At 44.7% G+C, this 18,635-nt stretch overlaps 1 protein-coding gene and 1 long non-coding RNA gene across 2 annotated transcripts in view; both read left to right on the top strand.

Annotated features, from left to right (window-relative positions):
• LOC135366497 (uncharacterized) overlaps nucleotides 1–18,635 on the top strand; it is a 113,830-nt gene that overhangs the window by 87,138 nt on the left and 8,057 nt on the right. The window lies entirely within an intron of this gene.
• LOC135366489 (glycylpeptide N-tetradecanoyltransferase 1-like) lies at nucleotides 478–17,964 on the top strand. The gene is made up of 12 exons (XM_064599201.1): nucleotides 478–791; nucleotides 1,052–1,115; nucleotides 1,572–1,853; nucleotides 4,808–4,899; nucleotides 7,105–7,221; nucleotides 7,346–7,516; nucleotides 8,437–8,545; nucleotides 8,627–8,698; nucleotides 9,725–9,823; nucleotides 13,024–13,188; nucleotides 14,286–14,423; nucleotides 16,485–17,964. The coding sequence occupies exons 1-12, from the start codon at nucleotides 682–684 to the stop codon at nucleotides 16,503–16,505; spliced, it is 1,440 nt and encodes a 479-aa protein (XP_064455271.1). The 5' UTR covers nucleotides 478–681; the 3' UTR covers nucleotides 16,506–17,964.

Genomic DNA, 18,635 nt, shown 5'->3' with positions numbered 1-18,635 from the left:
TGTTTCCCAACCTTGTGACCTTGAAGGATCCCTGCGCCCCTCTGCGCGGGGAGGGCGCTCGCGGTGCGGCCGCGCCTGTTGCATCCTCCCTCCCCCCTCATTGCCCGGCCATCCCCCTTTCCCGGAAGGACTCTGTGTGGCACACCGTGGAACAACGGGACATAAAGAAGGAAATTCGGACACCCGCTGCAATAAAATGTCTCCTATCAAATTTCAACAGATTTTCGTGGGTGAATTGCTGGAAATTGCTGGGTGTGCCCCGTGCTCTGCCCCCGTGTCCCCACTCGCCCCACCTGCTTCTCCCCGAACAAGAAAAAAAAAAAAATCATTGGGATTGTCAAATCATACTTACGTGGGGTGGTGATCCTCAAAAAACATCACATTCGGTAATACAATGCTTGTTCAATAAGATTCAATTACGCGAGATTACGATACGACATTAAATACGAAAACATCGCCGCGCTTGGGCGGCTATACGTCTGCCGTCCATTATTGGTGTTCCATGTTTAATCGGCGGTCGTGGTCTTCCGTACGGCGGTGTCCCCATAGTTTTTTATATCCCTTCAGTTTATGATACAGAAAATGTGGTGAACTTTCCTTATCACGTGTGCGCACGCGACTCCACGTTACTTGTCACCGTACAAACGTGAACTTTGTGCATAAGCAGCTCCAGCAGTCACCATGGAAGATACGCACGGCAATGAGCATGCCTGCGGTGAAATTGAAGCTCCGAGCACCAACGGGGAGACCGCGAAAGAAGTCCCCCCAGATGAAAACGAGGATTCTTCAAAGTGAGTGCATGTGCCCCTGCCGCATGTGGTGGGAAGACGGGATTTTTTTCCCGTTTTTGTTTTACGAGCGCTAACTCACGTTAGCAACTCGGTATGGGTGGAGCACGGGTGAGAGCTACGTACGATGTGCGTCATCAATTTTATTGCGCCTCTATTTCACGTCGAAATAATAGACGCCAAATGCATTGCATTTGTGTATGTTGTATTGTGCTGTCTGCCACTGTGCGCATGTGAGGCAGAAGGAGCTATTGTAATTGCAGATCAGATACAGATATTCCAACGAAGACCGGTAACCGGGAGGAGTACGGCGACAACGAGCTGAAGGTAAGCCGTCGTGAATTGTACGCAATGTAAAGCTTGTCGTTCTGCAGATAAAAACATTTACGACACTGATTTGGACAATTAGCGTCGCTCTGCGTGCATGGCATCCAAAATTGCGGTTAAAGAAAAAATAAAGTAAAATAAAATAAGCGCTTAGCCAAATTATTACAAATACAATAAATAGATAAATACCAGTTCAAATAACTGAAATGCATTTCACAAACCTGCCATATGTAACTTAAAACATGGGCCATCGTTTAAAAGACCGGGCAGATTTGCCGCTCACACGTGCGTGCTTAGCACTGCTAAAGCATTCGAACTCTCCTGGTACGTTATGCATCATCTTTTATGCGTTTTGTTGAGAAAGTTTTATTTTCTTCAAAAATTACGAATACGAAGATGGCACATGTCAGCCATTGATCCTCCTGTTGTCTTCACGATGAAATGTCTTTGACGTAGGGCATCCCGATGAGTAAACTACAAGACCTCCGCAAGGCGATGGAAATACTGAACCTGAACGTGGTGCACGAGGGGCCCGCCAAGACGCCGGAGGAGGCCCTCCACAAGCACTACGAGTTCTGGAACACTCAACCGGTGCCCCGCATCGACGAGAAGCTGCCCACCAACGGACTGAACGAGCCCATAGAGCCAAACAAGAGCGTGGAGGAGATTCGTGAGCAGCCGTACTCGCTGCCCTCAGACTTCATGTGGGACACACTGGACATCAATGATGCGGCTGTTGTGAGTTGCCGTCACGTCCTCTTATCTCCAGAGTTATTCACTTAACGGTAGGACCTCTTGTGGGGGTGATTGTACGGTATCGGTTTATATCAGTACAGGTCCCGACAAAAGTTTTACGGACCCCACGAGCGGTGTATTTCCTCCTCGGTGCGACACCCCAACGGCGAGCGGAAACGGGCTCGTTTACTCGTTTCAGTGGGGTGAGCGAGTGCGCTGGTAGCGACACACACTGCGGTAGTTTCGGTATCGCTTGAACGTGCTCGAAACGTGGTTTGAATTGGTGCCGCTGCCGGCACACTCCTTCACCCCTCTGAGCGAGTCCGCTTTCCGCTAGGGTGTCGCACCGGGGGAAAAATACACCGATGCAGCGCCAGGTAACGACACTGTGTTAACTTTGTGTGTACTTACTGGATCATCGCTACCTGCGTTTTCTGAAAGTCCCTCATCCTCCTGCGGAATACTTAACTTGCCTCCGTTTTCGTTTTGCTTTCCTGGAACTTTGTTTATACGTATAGTTCATTTTCTTCTTCTTCACAGCGTGAATGCTTTTCTCTTAGCACGTGAACCCTGCCATCCGACAGAATCTGCTCGGACTTGTTCGAGAATGGGGAGGGATACTGTAGCGAGAGAGCAGCTTTAACTTGTAACCTGCCGAATGAACCTTCAAGTACCACTCTAGCAATGGGCAGACAAGTACCGCTCTCTTCCATAGCCTGCTTAAAGGAGCATTGAGGTGACATTTAACGTCGCCCAAAATTCTGCCTCAGCTGTCAAGCTGTCCACCAGGAGTCACAACGCAAAGTATTTTCGCTCTGCGGTGCGTTATAGCTGTACGTTGTAGATAGTATGCAGCAAAAGGACAGGGACACACACAGAGGAAGACACAACGCGATGGCTGCAAACTCACAACTGAAGATTTATTCGATTGAATTTAATTGAGTTCAATTCAATTGAATTCACAAAACAGCCGGAGAAAGCAGCCGCGGACTGCCGACACCAGGTCCCTCAAGGTCGCCATTTTCCCATGTATTTGTTCCTATCCCGATGCGTGCAATGCCGGAGGCCGCCCTTAGATACCCCATTGTTACCAGACGTTGGCCTGCGTTTGATTGTAGCGCGCTAAAGATGCAGTTGAAGCACTATCCAAGCCAGGCCAAGTCACCGAAGGAGAAATGGACGACTGCGCCTGCGGCGCCTCGTGTACGACAAGTACGCTATGTGATGCACGCAGCCGTGCACTAGATCCTTCCGATCGCTCAACACGTTCAAAAACGGGACCAAAAAATGAAACACGACACAGAAAGTTGTTATACGCGTTGTCTTTGGACATACAGAAGCCTAGATTCATTCGCAGAAACAACAAAAACATTTTGCTGCTAAACTTAGCGCGCTGAAGTGATCCGGAACGGCAACAGTGGGGTATCTAGTGGCGGCCTTCTTCGTTGCACGCTTTTCCGAGGTGAGTTTGGGGGACCTGGCCGACACGATGCCCGCGTGACGTATTTGATGCTCCGTGCCTCGTTTCCTTTTCTTTTCCTTCGCAGCTCGCTGTGCGTCACTGGTTACGTGAGGGGAGTAGCATACGTCACGACGTCCTCTCGTTCTGTGACGCACTCTTTTCACACGAGGAGAAGAATTTTTGAATGGTGTGGGGAACAGAGCCCTTGCGCTCGCTCTGTAGGTCACCTGCGGTCGTAATTCTTTCGTAGGAACTCATTTCATTCGTTGGAGAACACTCCGCACCGAAAAAATTAAAAATTGTGGGGGTCGCCTCAGTGCTCCTTTAACCCAGATATACTCGCCCATGTAGTCACCTCAATGAACAAGTGACGCGTGCAGGACGTCCAGAGTTGCGCCGCTTAGCTTTGCGCCAGACTTTAAAAACCTTGCCGTTTACTTTCATCGTGTACGAGTAAGGAGCCAACAGTTTCATAATTACATCCTCTTCCCCACTATACGAAAACACGGTATTAGTCTTGGGGCGTCCCCACAGAAATCTTAAGGAGTATTCTAGAAGGAAACCTACGAAACTGAGATGTATGGGGCGAGGGTAGCGCCGTATTTAGAGAGCGGACTTTTATTCTCTAACAGGGGTCGCTCTTGACCGCGTAGCATGCAGTATGCCAATCATCATCGCGGATGATATCACTTTGTCTCCGGATAAGCTGAGAAAGTGTGTGTCCACCTTTTTATGTATGATCTTTCCTTCCAATCGGAAAATAAAAAGGTACGATTCTAAAGATTGGTAGGCCTATAACAGTTGATGCGGTGAAGAGTGCTACCTGTTAGTGCCTAAAAATCCGCTCTCTAGCCATATTGAATCAGCTACCGTTGCCACGGCGCATAAAAAAAACACAAAAAAACTGGTAAGCATACACCAAACATAACGCAAAAAAGGTTTTTGGAGCAGTAACACACAGCCCTAATCCATGAAACCCTAAGATTTGAAAGAAAGAAAGAAAAAAACTAAACGACATGAAGAAACAGACACGACACGGACGCCACATTGGAACGCGGTCTCCACTGCTGCGTCGACCAGCCTTGGCTACAAGCCTGGATAAGGACGGACAGTGACAAAATCCGTAGCCAACGTAAGAAGCGGAGCGAGTGTTGCCAACAGTTTTTGGAATTGTGCCTCCTTTCATGGGCTAAAAATATGTGACGCTTCTTCCTCAGCTGATTCAATATGGCTACCCCCGAGCGCGTACGTTGAGAGAGGGAAGAACCCCGTTCAAGTTCTTTGCTCTCCTCCGATAATCCTCCCCGCCTTTCCTTCTAGCCTCTCTCTGTGAGATTTCTATGGGCATCCCCTAGCACAAACTAACGAACATACTGGGAATTCCTGTGTTACTAGAGTGCCGAGGTGGAATACACTGTATCTTTATTTTGCTGTGTCACCGTCGTGCGAGGGAAGGCTGAGACGCGTGTACATTGCTTTTTATGTTCATTTGCAGCTAAAGGAATTATACCAGTTACTAAATGAAAATTACGTTGAAGATGATGACAATATGTTCCGCTTCGACTATGCTCCAGAATTCCTGAAGTGGTGAGTCATTCCAGTTCAGCTGACAATTTGTGACCCATGTGCTGAATTTTTTTATAGCAGTGTCTAAAATTGTATATTGTTAACATTTCCAATAATTTATTACTTAATATTTTGAAGCGTTGTGCTCAGATGTGGTTACCACGTTTACTTGTTCACGGGCCCACGGTGCTGATGTAATTTTCTACTTTTGACGAAAGAGATACGAGACAGTTCGGGAGGTATTTTCATCTAGCAGCCAAACATTATTTTGCATGATTTGATTAAGCTTTATATGTTGTTCCACTGGTACACTATTATCATAGTTTAAGGCATGTTTCCCATGTGCATGAGCAATGTAGAGGGTGACCCACAGGCCACAATGAAGTGTGCTATAAGATACACTGTACTATATACCGGGTGTCCCAGTTAAATCCTTGGGCTAAATAATTCGCGAACCGGTGCACCAATCGAATAACTTTTTTTACAAGTATCTGTCCAATACCGCCTACAAGATGCGCACCGCATGAATGAGCGGGAGGCGCTCATTATTTAAATCAAAATTCAAATGAGTTTAGTGAAAAAAGCTAACTTCTAAAGCAGGGCGCTGTCGGCATTAAAATGGGTACTAGCCCTTCTGGGACCTTCAGTAGATACCTTTTAGAGAAAAATCTGCAACCGAAGCGGGTCATTTGTTGCAGTAAGTGATTGGTTTCGGTTTACATATTGTTGTCGCGGTGAAGTGCAAAAGGACGCTCTTTCACTCCCATGTCCACCAATGAATTACGTCCTTACACCAATGAATTACATCCTTTTGCGACTCGCCGCAACCAGCCGCGACAAAAATATCTAAACCGAAACCAGTTAATCACCGCAACAAATGACTGGCTTCGGTGGCAGATTTTTCTCTAAAAGGTATCCACTGAAGGTCCCAGAAGGGGTAGTACCCATTTTAATGCTGACTGCGCCCTGCTTTAGAAGTCAGCTTTTTTTCACGAAACTCATTTGAATTTTTATTTAAATAATGAGCGCCTCCCGCTCATTTACGCGGTGTGCATCTTGTAGGCGATATTGGACAGATACTTGTAAAAAAAGAAAGTTATTCGATTGGTGCACCGGTTCGCGAATTATTTAGCCCGGGGATTTAACTGAGACACCTGGTATATAAGATAGACTGGTCTTAAAATGGTGTAGGATGTGCAGAAGAAGGGCGTTTACTACTCTGCAGTTGTTGCTGTTCTGCCCAGAAATGTTAGCCATGGCCTAACAAATATAGTACTTAACTTACAATTTATACTACCTCGAAAATAAAAATTTGTTTTGAAGGGAGGCATTCTACTGCACAATGGAATAGTATTGAGGAAAAAATAATTACTCTTCTATGTGGCTGTGGTTTGCAAACCCTTTACAAACCATACCTGACATGCGAGAAGTGAGAGCATCAGCCGAGGACGAGTTTCGGCATTCCGTGGCGCCAATTTTCTTGGAGTCTATTGGTGTCTATTACAGTTTGTGCTGTAAGGTTCTCATCTGTACTGGGTCACATTGATGCAGATAGGCCTTTTGCATTCATCTGACATAACATACGGCAAAGTAAAAAGTGTTTTATAAAATAAGTGCGGCAAAGTGTCACGACGACCCTATTCACCCTGCCGTTTTTTTTTAGAAGATCTTGCACTTTGGTGTCCCTTTAAGTGAGAGAGAAATTAGATTGTTTTTACCAAGAAGCATACGGAAACTTCGCGCACATCCTTGCAAAATACTTGGTATCGTGCACATGTTTAACATGAGAGAACTGATGTTCTGAGGCTGGAACAACATAGAAGGGACAAATACATACAAGGCCTCAATTGAGTTGAGTTGAGGCTTTGTATGTATTTGTCCCTTCTACGTTGTTCCAGCCTCAGAACATCAGTTCTCTCATGTTCAACAGTTGCCGCCTGCGTCGATCCCGTCGTATGAATGTGTGTATGAGTGAGCAAAAGTCTAAGAGTGAAAGGAGGATGAGTGAGAGAGAGTGACTGGTTTGTCCCTTCAGATGACGCACCCTGGAAGTCGCTGAGAAGGCGTGTTAGCTTAGCTCAATTGGTAGAGCCCTGGACCGGCAATCCAGAAGATGTGGGTTCGAGTCCTACAGCTGGCTGACCTTTTCAGTGACTTTCACCTTTCATCGTGCACATGTTTATTGTAAAGCGCCCGCCCTCACACTGTTCACGAACGCGACGACAGGGCGTTGCAGCCACCTGGTTGGTCTTCCGATTGGCACTGTGGCGTCCGCGTAGTCAAGAGCCACAAGCTGGTTGGTTTCATCAGTGCAGTTCCGGCCACCATCCGCATCTACAACCAGTAAGAACCGGTTTTCCTTTCTGTGCCTGTACGTGCGTGTGCAGGTGAACGTACGTGAAAGTTCCTCCTCCTCATATTTGAAGGATGGCTCGCACTGTGTGACAACCCCCCTTCTCTTACGCAGTGTTCAGCGGATGGCAGAAGTGAACTTCCTCTGTGTGCACAAGAAACTGCGGTCTAAACGTGTGGCACCAGTCCTAATTCGCGAGATCACGCGGAGAGTCAACCGCAAGGGCATCTTCCAGGCTGTGTACACGGCGGGTGTTGTCCTGCCCAAACCTATAGGAACTTGCAGGTATGTGTATTTAATTGCAGTACGATTTACTCCTGTGTCCCGAAAATGTGTCGCGACCACTTGATTATAGCCTCAAAGTGCTCATTGGAGTCATGCCTCACTCGGCCATAACTCAGTCAACTGTAAAACTTATCCGCAACTCAGTTAACTGTAAAACTCGTTTTCTGTAACCCAGTTAACAGTAAAACTTGTTATCCGCAACTCAGTTAACTGTAAAACTTGTTATCCGCAACTCAGTTAACTGTAAAACTCGTTTTCTGTAACCCAGTTAACTGTAAAACTTGTTATCCGTATTATTTTATACTGTACCTTAAGTACTTTTCTTTGCTACTTTCCTGTCAACGACTCAGATATCCAATTGGCAATGCAAACACAAAACTTGGAAAATATCAGTGAATAATTTTTAAAAAGGCTGCCTAGTACCTGTTGACTTGTGTCCCTTTTGTCTGCGAAGCAAGCCTCCTTCATTAAGAGACCAGCGCGTCAACACTGCACGCTGTGCAGGTGGATAAGTTGAGAAATAATAGTTTACACTAGCAGAACTGACTTCCTGCACATGTTTATAAATGCGAATTCAATTACATGTTTCAGTTCGTATTAATGAGTCAGCTGTAAGCTGTGCATGGTTTTTAACTAGCACTTTGCGAAAGATACTTGCTAAAAATTTTCTAAAGTCCAAATCATACTCCAACCATATTACCTCACCTTTGATCGCCACAAAGTATTGAAACTTTTCGAAAATTTTTAATGTACTTTGTGAGTGCTTTAAATGACTTTGTTCTTTTCTTTAAGTACAATTTTTGAGGTACTTTGTCCATCCCTGCACACCATACCCTAGCCTTTGCTTTTGTTCATCACCTCCCCCTACTGGACAACTGTAACAACTCAAATCGTGTTCGTCCTCATTTTTTGTCTATCAGGTACTGGCACCGATCACTCAATCCTCGCAAGCTAATTGACGTGCGTTTTTCTCATCTGAGTCGGAATATGACGATGCAACGGACGCTCAAGCTCTACAAGCTTCCTGAGGTAGCGACGTTGATTTTTTTAAAAAATCACGCACGTCAACGTGTAACAGATGGCTCGCTTTCTCGCCACTCTCTAATCTAGAAACCGAAGACTGTTGGTTTCCGACAGCTCAAGAAGTCTGATGTTCCAAAGGCTCATGCGCTACTGACAGAGGTAAGAGGTCGTAGCTCTCAGTAGCAATACAGAAGCATGCATCACGCTGAATGAGACTGACCTGTCCTCCTTTTGCAAATGCTCAAATCTTGAGGATGACGTGCATGGGGATCATGTTAGATCAGACGTCCTCTCGGTCTGCATTGTGCCCTTTTCACGAGGAGAGGATTTTTGAAAGGTGTGCAGCACAGCGGTCTCGCGCTCGCGCTGTAGGTCACCTGCACTCATCGTTCTTTCGCAGGAACTCATTTCATTTGTTGCAGGAAACTCCGCAGTGAAAAAACGAGAAAAAATTTGTGTGTCACCTCGGTGCTTCTTTAAGACCATTGTAAAGAAGCTCCGATGCATTTTGTTATCTGCATTTTGGGTTATGAAATGTTTGTGATCACCAGTGATGGCCAGTAGTTAAACTACAAGTTAAACTACCTGATTGTACTTCAAAAGTAGTTATGAACTACTTGCAGAAATGTAGTGTGCAACTACTATTTAAACTACAATTTCGAGTAGTTAACTACTGTAGTTACGTTACTGCAGGCGCCAACTACTTCCGATTTTGCTGCAGGCTGTATGGCACGATTGTGTTTCCGACTTTTACCTTCAACTACTTTTTTGATGAGAACGGGGGTGCAGAGCAATTGTGCCGTGCATGTGTACTAAATCTTCACTGTTACCACTGCTTGTGATTCATATTTAGGTGTCCAAGTACACTATGGAATGGGATTGGTGTTGATGGACAACGTTAAGTAGTTAGAGATGTAGTTAAAATACATTGCAGTAGTTAAAGACGTAGTTAAAACTACTTCTTTAACTACTACAGTTGCTGGGGAGGTAGTTAAAACTACCTCCCCTTAAAAGTGGTTGAACTAGTAAAACTACTCCATCGTGAAGTAGTTTGTAGTTACAGTCAAACTACTGTAGAAGTAGTTATAGTGGCCATCACTGGACGGATCACTGTTTATGCCTTGTAACACAATCCATTTGCCTGCCTTTGCAATTCTGTACACAGTTGTGATCTCGCCCTTCCAGTTCCTTGAAAAGTTCGACCTGGCTCCGTGCTTCACACTGGAGGAATTTCGCCACTGGTTCTTGCCCCGCCCCGACGTCGTCGACAGCTACGTGGTGGAGGTACGTTGAGCAGACCTGTGCCAGTGAAGGGAGAAATTCCTAGACACTGATGGGGATAACATTCCTGACCCAAAACCACTGCTAAGAAGACGCTTTCACGTGCCTAGACACTTAGAGACCCCGAGCAAAATATTTCAACTAAATTTACGAGAGTGACAGAATTTACTGGTTGCAGTTACTGTAAAAGTATAAATTTTCGCGAGGACTTAACTTTCGCGAATTTCGCGATCCAACTTTTTTCGCGAAATTAAGGTTCCGCGAAATTAAGGTTCCGCGAAATTAAGGTAGCGGGGATGAAAAAGTATGGGAACTGGAATTCGCGACGATATGCGTTCCACAAAGACAAACCGACTTGCTCGACTACCTTTATTCTTACACTTTGTTCTTATCGAACATTTCTCGAATTGAAACGCCACTTGAACATCAGCAGTGTGCTCGCATAGTGCATCACTTGGCATTGCAGATACCAGCTTTCACAGTACCAGCACGTATGTCATTGATTCGGGATTGGAGTTGACGGTAAGCCTCTGTAAGTCAGCCGGCATGTAGAGGCCGGCTAATTCTCGTTGTTTACAGTCGGCAGTGTCACGAACCCCCGATCTCCCCGATCCTGAAACTTCCGCTTCGGTCCGCTCGCACACGAATTCGCGAAATTAAGGTCCCGCGAAATATACCCGAAACGCGCTCCCGCACGAATTCGCCAATTATTAAGATCGCCAAATTAACCACTTTTACGGTAATCATATCCCGAAAGTCCCCAATTACGTTTATCGCTTTGGCGTCCCCCTTGTGACACCCAGAAAGGCGCTGCAGTTCATGCTTGTGCCACCACGAAACCGAAACTAGGTGTGACCTTGTTTTTCTAATTCCCAAAACTGCATGGCTCCATTAAGGGAAGTATTTTGTACCTCAGAGTAGAATCTTGAACTCTAATCTTGAAACCAGTGAGCAGCATCCTGTGCGTCATTGCATAGGTCCGAATTTTTCAAGAAATCCATTCGACATGACGTCATGGTAGGACATGCTCGCAGCCCATCACATCACAACTAGACCCTGATGTTTTAGGGTTAAACCCGATCTTTCCCCGAATTTGCAGCCCGAATTGAGGTTCACCTGTCTAGGATTAAACCCGATTTCTACCTGCAAAACTGCACCTAGGCTAGGCACCTCAAGGCATCGACCTACTAATTTCTCACAAAATATGCGACTGGCCCCTTACTTCTGGCACTTACTAACGGTACAGTGAACGTTTATTCTACAATAATGCCCGATTTCTCCCCAAACTCAGTCTGATGGTAATTTTTCTGCCCGAATTTGCGTGAATTTTCGACATCAATTTATTGACCCGATTTCTACCCCCCGAATTTGGAAAAATATAAAACCCGAAAACTTCAGGGTCTAATCACAACCCATCGACATGATAACTAAGGCCCTCGGTTTTCCACGATTCAGCGAAATTTTGCAGAATTCGAAAGAAATTGCGGAATCCTCCGTTTGGCACAGAATCGCACGGAATCCCTTGTTTTTAGAGGTGTCCGGATATTCGACTCCTGGAATTCGTATCGAATATCAATCACTCGAAGTGTTTCATTCGCGTATCAAATACCCAATATTCGGATTTCCAGATACGTATTCGACTACTGTATTCGCCGAATACGAACGACACATTCCGAAAGTGGGCTTCAACTGATGCTTCCCTGCGTGATGTGAAGCCTGCCTTACGAAATTGTCCATGCTGCAGGACAAACACTCACAGATTGTAGTTTAGCTTAAGATAACGTTAGCCCAAGTTTATTGTGCATACTTCGCCTGAGGAAGGGGCAGAGCTACCTCCTGTGTGCAGTTTATCGGTGGCAGTGGGAGATTTTGTTTCGATGTCTGGGAAGTGCACTTCAAAAAGTTAAGATTCTTAAATAATGCCTACAGCCCAGGAACAGAAAATGGTGTCCTAAAGATGTAACTTTCCCAGGGCATGTATTTTAAACTCCTTCCTATATAGTTCCCATAAACTCTGTAGGCACTGAAAGATCTTTCAGCAGGTATAAAATGAAAAAAAATGGCTAGGAAGCAAGCGAGCTGGTGAAGATGATGCATGATGTAAAACCCCGAGACTAGGGAACACGAAGGGACAGACACAAACACAAAGTGAAAAAATGATTGCACGTGGCAGACCGCATCAGAGGGGAACACAGGATGTCATGTATATAATGCTGAGCCACAACAGTGCTTTGAATCTGTAATTTTAGAAAATATTTTTTGTTCCCACATTATCCAAGAAAACCGTCTTTCCCGTTTCAAGTGGCCGTTGACTGCTCGCAGCGGAAAATTGAGGAATTTACGAGTCGGTGCCGCGGAATTTCGAATTTGCTGCAGCAGAAAACTGAGGGACTTAATGATAACCCATCATTGAACACAGCCCAGAACTCGCCAACATTGTGACCCATCGTTGAACATCACTTCACAGCTCAACATCATGATCCATAACTTAAAAACCCGAGACTAGGGGACAAAAAAACGACAAACACAGACAAGGCCCTTGTCCCCTAGTCTCGGGTTTTTAAGTTATGGATCTATACCACCAGCTCGCTTGCTACCTCTCTATCCTCTCGTTATCATGATCCATCTTTGAACGTCAGCTCACAATCAATCAACATCAACTCACAACCCATCAGGAAGACTACAATTTCAAAACACATCATTGTGCTTCAACTCAAAATCCGCCATTCGACCACAACTCCAGAGCCCATCATTGAATTTTAACGTAATAACTTATCATGACCCATCATTAACATCACATTGCATCATAGCCATTCATTCAACATCACATCATATCGTAGACCCTCACTCAATATCACAGCATTCTCTATGACATAATGGTGAATGATGTGTGTGAATGCCATCATGAATGAATTCACATGGGTACCATGCTGAGCTCACAAATATGTCTGTCACAGTGGACATTGAAGTGGAGCATCGATGTCTGAAATGCGTACTTGCAAAAAATTCTAAAATCTCTCTAGGTTAACAATTTCATGAGCAGCCTGATTTCTGGGTTAGGATTGAGTGACAAAAATGTTTTCACTAAAATGGGAGTTACTGCTGCTCATCTTTTCCCATGTTTAAGTGCAACTAACATATTGAATTGTTTACCCTTCCCCCCATTTAGTACTAATTCCAAAAGGATTTTACTCTCTATGCAGGCAGACGGACAGATCACGGACTTCGTAAGCTTCTACTCTCTGCCGTCTACAGTAATGCACCACACCGTGCATAAGGAGTTGAAAGCGGCCTACGCCTTTTACACAGTGGCTGCCTCAGTGCCACTCGTTGCCCTGATGCAGGACGCACTTATTGTCACAAAAAACGTACGCACAGATACTTCTTATTTTATACGAAGACCGCTAGCGGACAAATATGAGCAGTTGCAGTGTGTAGCTGGCTCTGTACGAAAGCACCAGTTTCACATATTTTGTGCACAGAATGTGTGGCACCGATGAACAATGAATGTGTTGCACTCTGCACTGCCCCTAACCATGTTTCGCCCATGTGAAATGTGAGAAGTGTTTTTCTTTCTTTTCTGCCCGATTCCAACCTGATTTTCAAACAACGCAAAGAAACCTAAAAAAAATGCAGTGGTCATATTAACGAGTTTCGACTGCATGCCGTTTCTCTTTCCGTTACCATTACCGTTACTGTTACGCAAGGCAACAATAATGCTATTTCATGCCACTGCCACGATCAAAACTCTGCAAAGAAAGAGGCGACATGCGTGCTTAACCGCACAGAGATTCATAGTAATAAGTTTTAGGACACTGATGGGCAAATATAGTTAGGGCCTGACTTTTTCGGGTTTTATTTTTGGCCAAATTCGGGGGGTAAATATCGGGTGATATTTTTCATTTGAAAATTCGGGTGTATTCGGGTTAAATCCCGTTACGGCATATTCTGTCGTCAGGAATTCGGGTGTATTCGGGTGATTTTTTTTTTTTTGTTTAATAAAAATTTGTCCTAACATGGAACTAATGTTTAGCAATGTTATCAAACTTTATTTTAATGCACGCTTACGAGTGTGCCACGCGGCCCGGATGTTTTCGGGTAGATTCGGGTTAAACCCGAATTTTACAGATTTCGTTCGGGGGGTAAATATCGGGCGGATACGGGTTTAACCCTAAAAAGTCAGGCCCTAAATATAGTGTACTAATAACTCTAACACAGTGCAGAAGTGCTTTTTATGTTATGCACTTTGGTTACGCTTGAAGTCACCATGATACGACATGAGAACGTCATTAATAGCATTCATGGACGCGTCGTGAAACATGAGCGTAGGGATAACGTAGAACCTCGAATAATTATTCGTTTGTAATCAGGCTCCTGGAGTCCAGCCTCGTTGTGTTCCTCACCTCATAACTTGCGGTACAATAAATATTATATCATGCTAATGCTCTTACCACTGTAATTACAGAATGGTTACGACGTCTTCAACGCTCTGGATCTAATGGACAACAAAGAATTTTTGGAGAAGCTCAAGTTTGGCATTGGTGATGGCAATCTCCAGTACTACCTGTACAACTGGAGGTGTCCTGACATGCCCCCTAACAAGGTGAACTACAATAATGCATAACTAGAGCCTGAAGTTTAAGGGTTTAACCCGATTCTTTTCCCAAATTTGTACCCCAAATTAAAGGTCGCCGCTCTAGGGTGAAACCCGAGTTTTACCTTGGGAAAGTGCCCTCACTGAGACACCAGCATGAGTGCACACTAACTTGTTTGGCAGCAAATGCAGTTATATCAACGTTTGCATCAAACCAGTACAGTTAGTTTGAGCAATGAGCCAGATTTCTCTCCGAATTTAGCATGAATATAGATAGGGCCTGACTTTTTAGGGTTAAACCCGTATCCGCCCGATATTTACCCCCCGAACGAAATCTGTAAAATTCGGGTTTAACCCGAATCTACCCGAAAACAACCGGGTCGCGTGGCACACTCATAAGTGTGCATTAAAATAAAGTTTGATAACATTGCTAAACATTAGTTCCATGTTAAGACAAATTTTTATTAAACAAAAAAAAATCACCCGAATTCCTGACGACAGAATATGCCGTAACGGGATTTAACCCGAATACACCCGAATTTTCACATGAAAAATATCACCCGATATTTACCCCCCGAATTTGGCCAAAAATAAAACCCGAAAAAGTCAGGCCCTAAATATAGAGCACATGTTTATTTACCCGATTTTTACCCCCGAATTTAGGGGGAAATATTTCCCGAAAACTTCAGGCTCTATGTATAACTGCCACATATATTCAAACGAAGCAGACGACGAGTGACGCTTCATACCGTTCTGTGCCACCCAAGTCGCTGCGGTAGTGCACTGCGCACAGGCCACATTTTAATTTCTAGGCTACAGTGGCTGACCAATTTTCCAGACTTGTCTGTGACCGGAAAAAAGTCTAAATAACGCAGCAGTCTGAAAAATCTGACTATCGCTAAATTAAACTTTATTTCACCTTAACTTCACTAATGAAGTCTGTAATTGTGAAAAAACGGCTAGGAAGCAAGCGAGCTGGTGAAGATGATGCATAATGTAAAACCCCGAGACTAGGGAACACTAAAGGACAGACATGTCTGTCCTTTCATGTTCCCTGGTCTCGGGGTTTTACATTATGCATCTGTAATTGTGCCCTGTGACATGTGACGCCTGTGTGTGATGGTATCTGCTTACATTTGCGCAAGTGTCACATGTTTGTCGTATCGACAACGCGTCGAAAGTTGGTGAACAGCGACGGCGTTGCCAAACAGAAACTCTACAAGCGTCCCGACTCCTAAAGGTGGCGGTAGTGCTGGCTGTGCTGGTGCCGAAAAAGAAACTGCGGCACGCGCTCGCCATCGTCGTGGCGTCACCTGGCGATACGGTTCGAAAGTTTGCGAGCAATCTTGCGTAGGATTCTGATTACCAATCCAATCCAAGTGCACAATCCAGAATGGCAGTTCGGAAGTTGTCGCCGGAGTGCCAAAAAAATAGTCGTATTGGTGCTTGTCCACAAGCGTGTTAGTCCAGAAAATCGTGCTTTCGGACTTCGATCTGGTCGGAAAAACTGTAGTGAAAATGTATTAATCCAATGGCGAAGGTCACAGTTCCCCGTGACCAAAAAATCAGTCGCCTACTGTTTACGGCCTGGCCTGTCTACTGCAAAGTTGCGGGCTATAAATAGGGCCTGACTTTTTCGGGTTTTATTTTTGGCCAAATTCGGGGGGTAAATATCGGGTGATATTTTTCATTTCAAAATTCGGGTGTATTCGGGTTAAATCCCGTTACGGCATATTCTGTCGTCAGGAATTCGGGTGTATTCGGGTGATTTTTTTTTTTTTTAATAAAAATTTGTCTTAACATGGAACTAATGTTTAGCAACGTTATCAAACTTTATTTTAATGCACGCTTACGAGTGTGCCACGCGACCCGGATGTTTTCGGGTAGATTCGGGTTAAACCCGAATTTTACAGATTTCGTTCGGGGGGGTAAATATCGGGCGGATACGGGTTTAACCCTAAAAAGTCGGGCCCTAGCTATAAAGGCAATTAGGATGTTTGTCTGCCTTTATTAAAATAAAGATTACTATTATTATTATTATTACTATTATATTTCCATTTCTGTGTGCAGATCGGACTTGTCCTTCAATGACGTCTCCGCAGGAGAACACGCGACCTAGGTTTGTGTGATAGCAGCGCTGGGACTGTTGGACCGTGGTGTCGGACGACCGCATTTCCTGCTCAGATCCGTCGGACATTGGTGCTCTGACTGAGGAGACAGTGACTGGCACGACGTTGACACCCCCTTCCCACTCCACATCCTTCTCTCTCTCTTTTGTTACACTGTTCCCTCCCTGTCTGCTTCCCTTTTACACACAGACCTGGTAGGGGTCTCGGCTGAAAGTTTCGGTGCAAAGAAGAAAAACATTACCACGTTGCAGCGGTGTTGCCATATCAGCGGAAAGGTTTCTGCCGCTCTTGTTGCTACCTTACCCCCTTTTTACTGCTTTTAATACGGTAAACAGCCTCTCGCTTTTCGCTTCTTTTTTTTTCTTTTTCTCGAAACAGCTGACTGCGTTGGACTGTTTCTTAAGGACTATATTACCTGTTCATGTCACCTGAATGTTTTTTTGTTTATCTTTTTGTTTTCTCTGCAAACTATCCATGTGGTAAACCAGAGATGGTTAAATGAAGTTATTCCATTGCATCCGCGTATCTCAATTGATAACATCGGACTTCCTTTCGTCATGTGTGCTTATATACGTGTGTGCGCTACGTGACTGCGATTCCAGTTGGAGATTGTTAAAGGACAACGTGGCTACCCGAGCTTTTACGGTGGAAAAGGGAACTGTCTCGTAGCGTCGTGACTCGGATTTGGTAGACGATTTGGTGTCAAAACGTATATGTATGCACCGCAAACTTACAACTGGTTTGAGTGCTGCGCATCTGTAGTGTTGAGATTCTAAGAATCGTGACACGTCTGAATGCAACCACCAAACCTTGTTGTTATTCGATCGTGATTGACCCGTAATCTTATTTGCCGTTTGTGCTGGCCCGTTTTTTTCTGTTCTATTAAAGCTTTTTGTTGAAATTTAAGTTAAGAGAAGTTAAGTTCTGAGTCAGTTGCGTCAACAAAATGTCTTGGCAGGCTGCTACTGTTTTTTTTTTTTTTTTCATGTGAACTCTCTATGCGTCGAGAGAGAGAGGAATTCTTTGCGGAACTCAACTAGACCGAAACCAATTTGTGATATATGTTTTGTAAGTCTTCGCAAGCATACTAGAGACATAGAATGCAATGTCAGTTTTGTCTTTCTCCTGTGTGTGTGACACGAAGATCAAATCGAGATATCTAGGAATATTTCTATTACTATGTGCATCAGCTTGTAGCATGGCCCCACTTTTTCATTGTTTCCTTTTCCTTAGACAAGGTCTGCACGCTTCAACACGCTGCATGTGTGGAACCTTGAAGATTTGTACTTCAGTGGGGGTCGCTAAGCAAATAAATGCACACACCTCAATAGCTTCATGTGTACAGCCTTGGAACTTTGTACTTCAGTGGGGGTCACTGAGCAAATAAAATGTTATTCGAAGGTGTGCTCACCTACACATTATGCATGGCTTTTCCATGACGTGTGCACGCACACGAGACTGTGCAGGGGCACAGGGGTGGTGGGTGTGCTTGGGGGTTTCAGGGGTAGGTTGGAGTCCGCACTATGTGCTTAAAGTGGGACTCCGCAACAAAATCGCCACAAAGATTGTGACGTAGCAGTAACCGTTGGGGTGTCGGGAACATACATACGAAATGTCGCGCTCCCAAAGTGCGCAGATTTTATTAGAGCGAATTATTACGAAGTGAGCGCTTCGCCTCTGTAATGCAAGAGGGCGCCGAAAGCAACACTGTTGACGTCCTCCTGCATGAAAGAACGCAAGCTTCCTAGCAGACAACAATGCTGAGGGACGTCACAGTATCCTCCTTCGGGTGAGCCGTGTGCGCTTTGCATTTTGGTTTCGGTTTGGTATTGTTATAATTTACGAATTAATTGCTCGCACAAAATGAATGCGAATGTTCTATTCGGTATCAACAGAGCGGTCCGTTTTCTGTATGATGCTCACCTCATTTTTTTCAAATCCTTGCGAAGTCTGCCTTTCATCACTGTTCCAGCTAGGAAGCAGCCCAATGTGTCCTAACTTCGGTCTTAACCCCTCAAATGATCGTTTGGTTTTAAAAAAAATTTGTCGTGTGATTGTGAAAAATTTGTGTGGTGATTTTCATTGTGTGAAC

The sequence above is a fragment of the Ornithodoros turicata genome, chromosome 8, assembly GCF_037126465.1.
Source record: "Ornithodoros turicata isolate Travis chromosome 8, ASM3712646v1, whole genome shotgun sequence".
In the NCBI taxonomy this organism is placed as follows: Eukaryota; Metazoa; Arthropoda; class Arachnida; order Ixodida; family Argasidae; genus Ornithodoros; species Ornithodoros turicata.
Note: the sequence above shows the minus strand (reverse complement) of the source record. Positions and strands in the feature narration are given on the sequence as shown.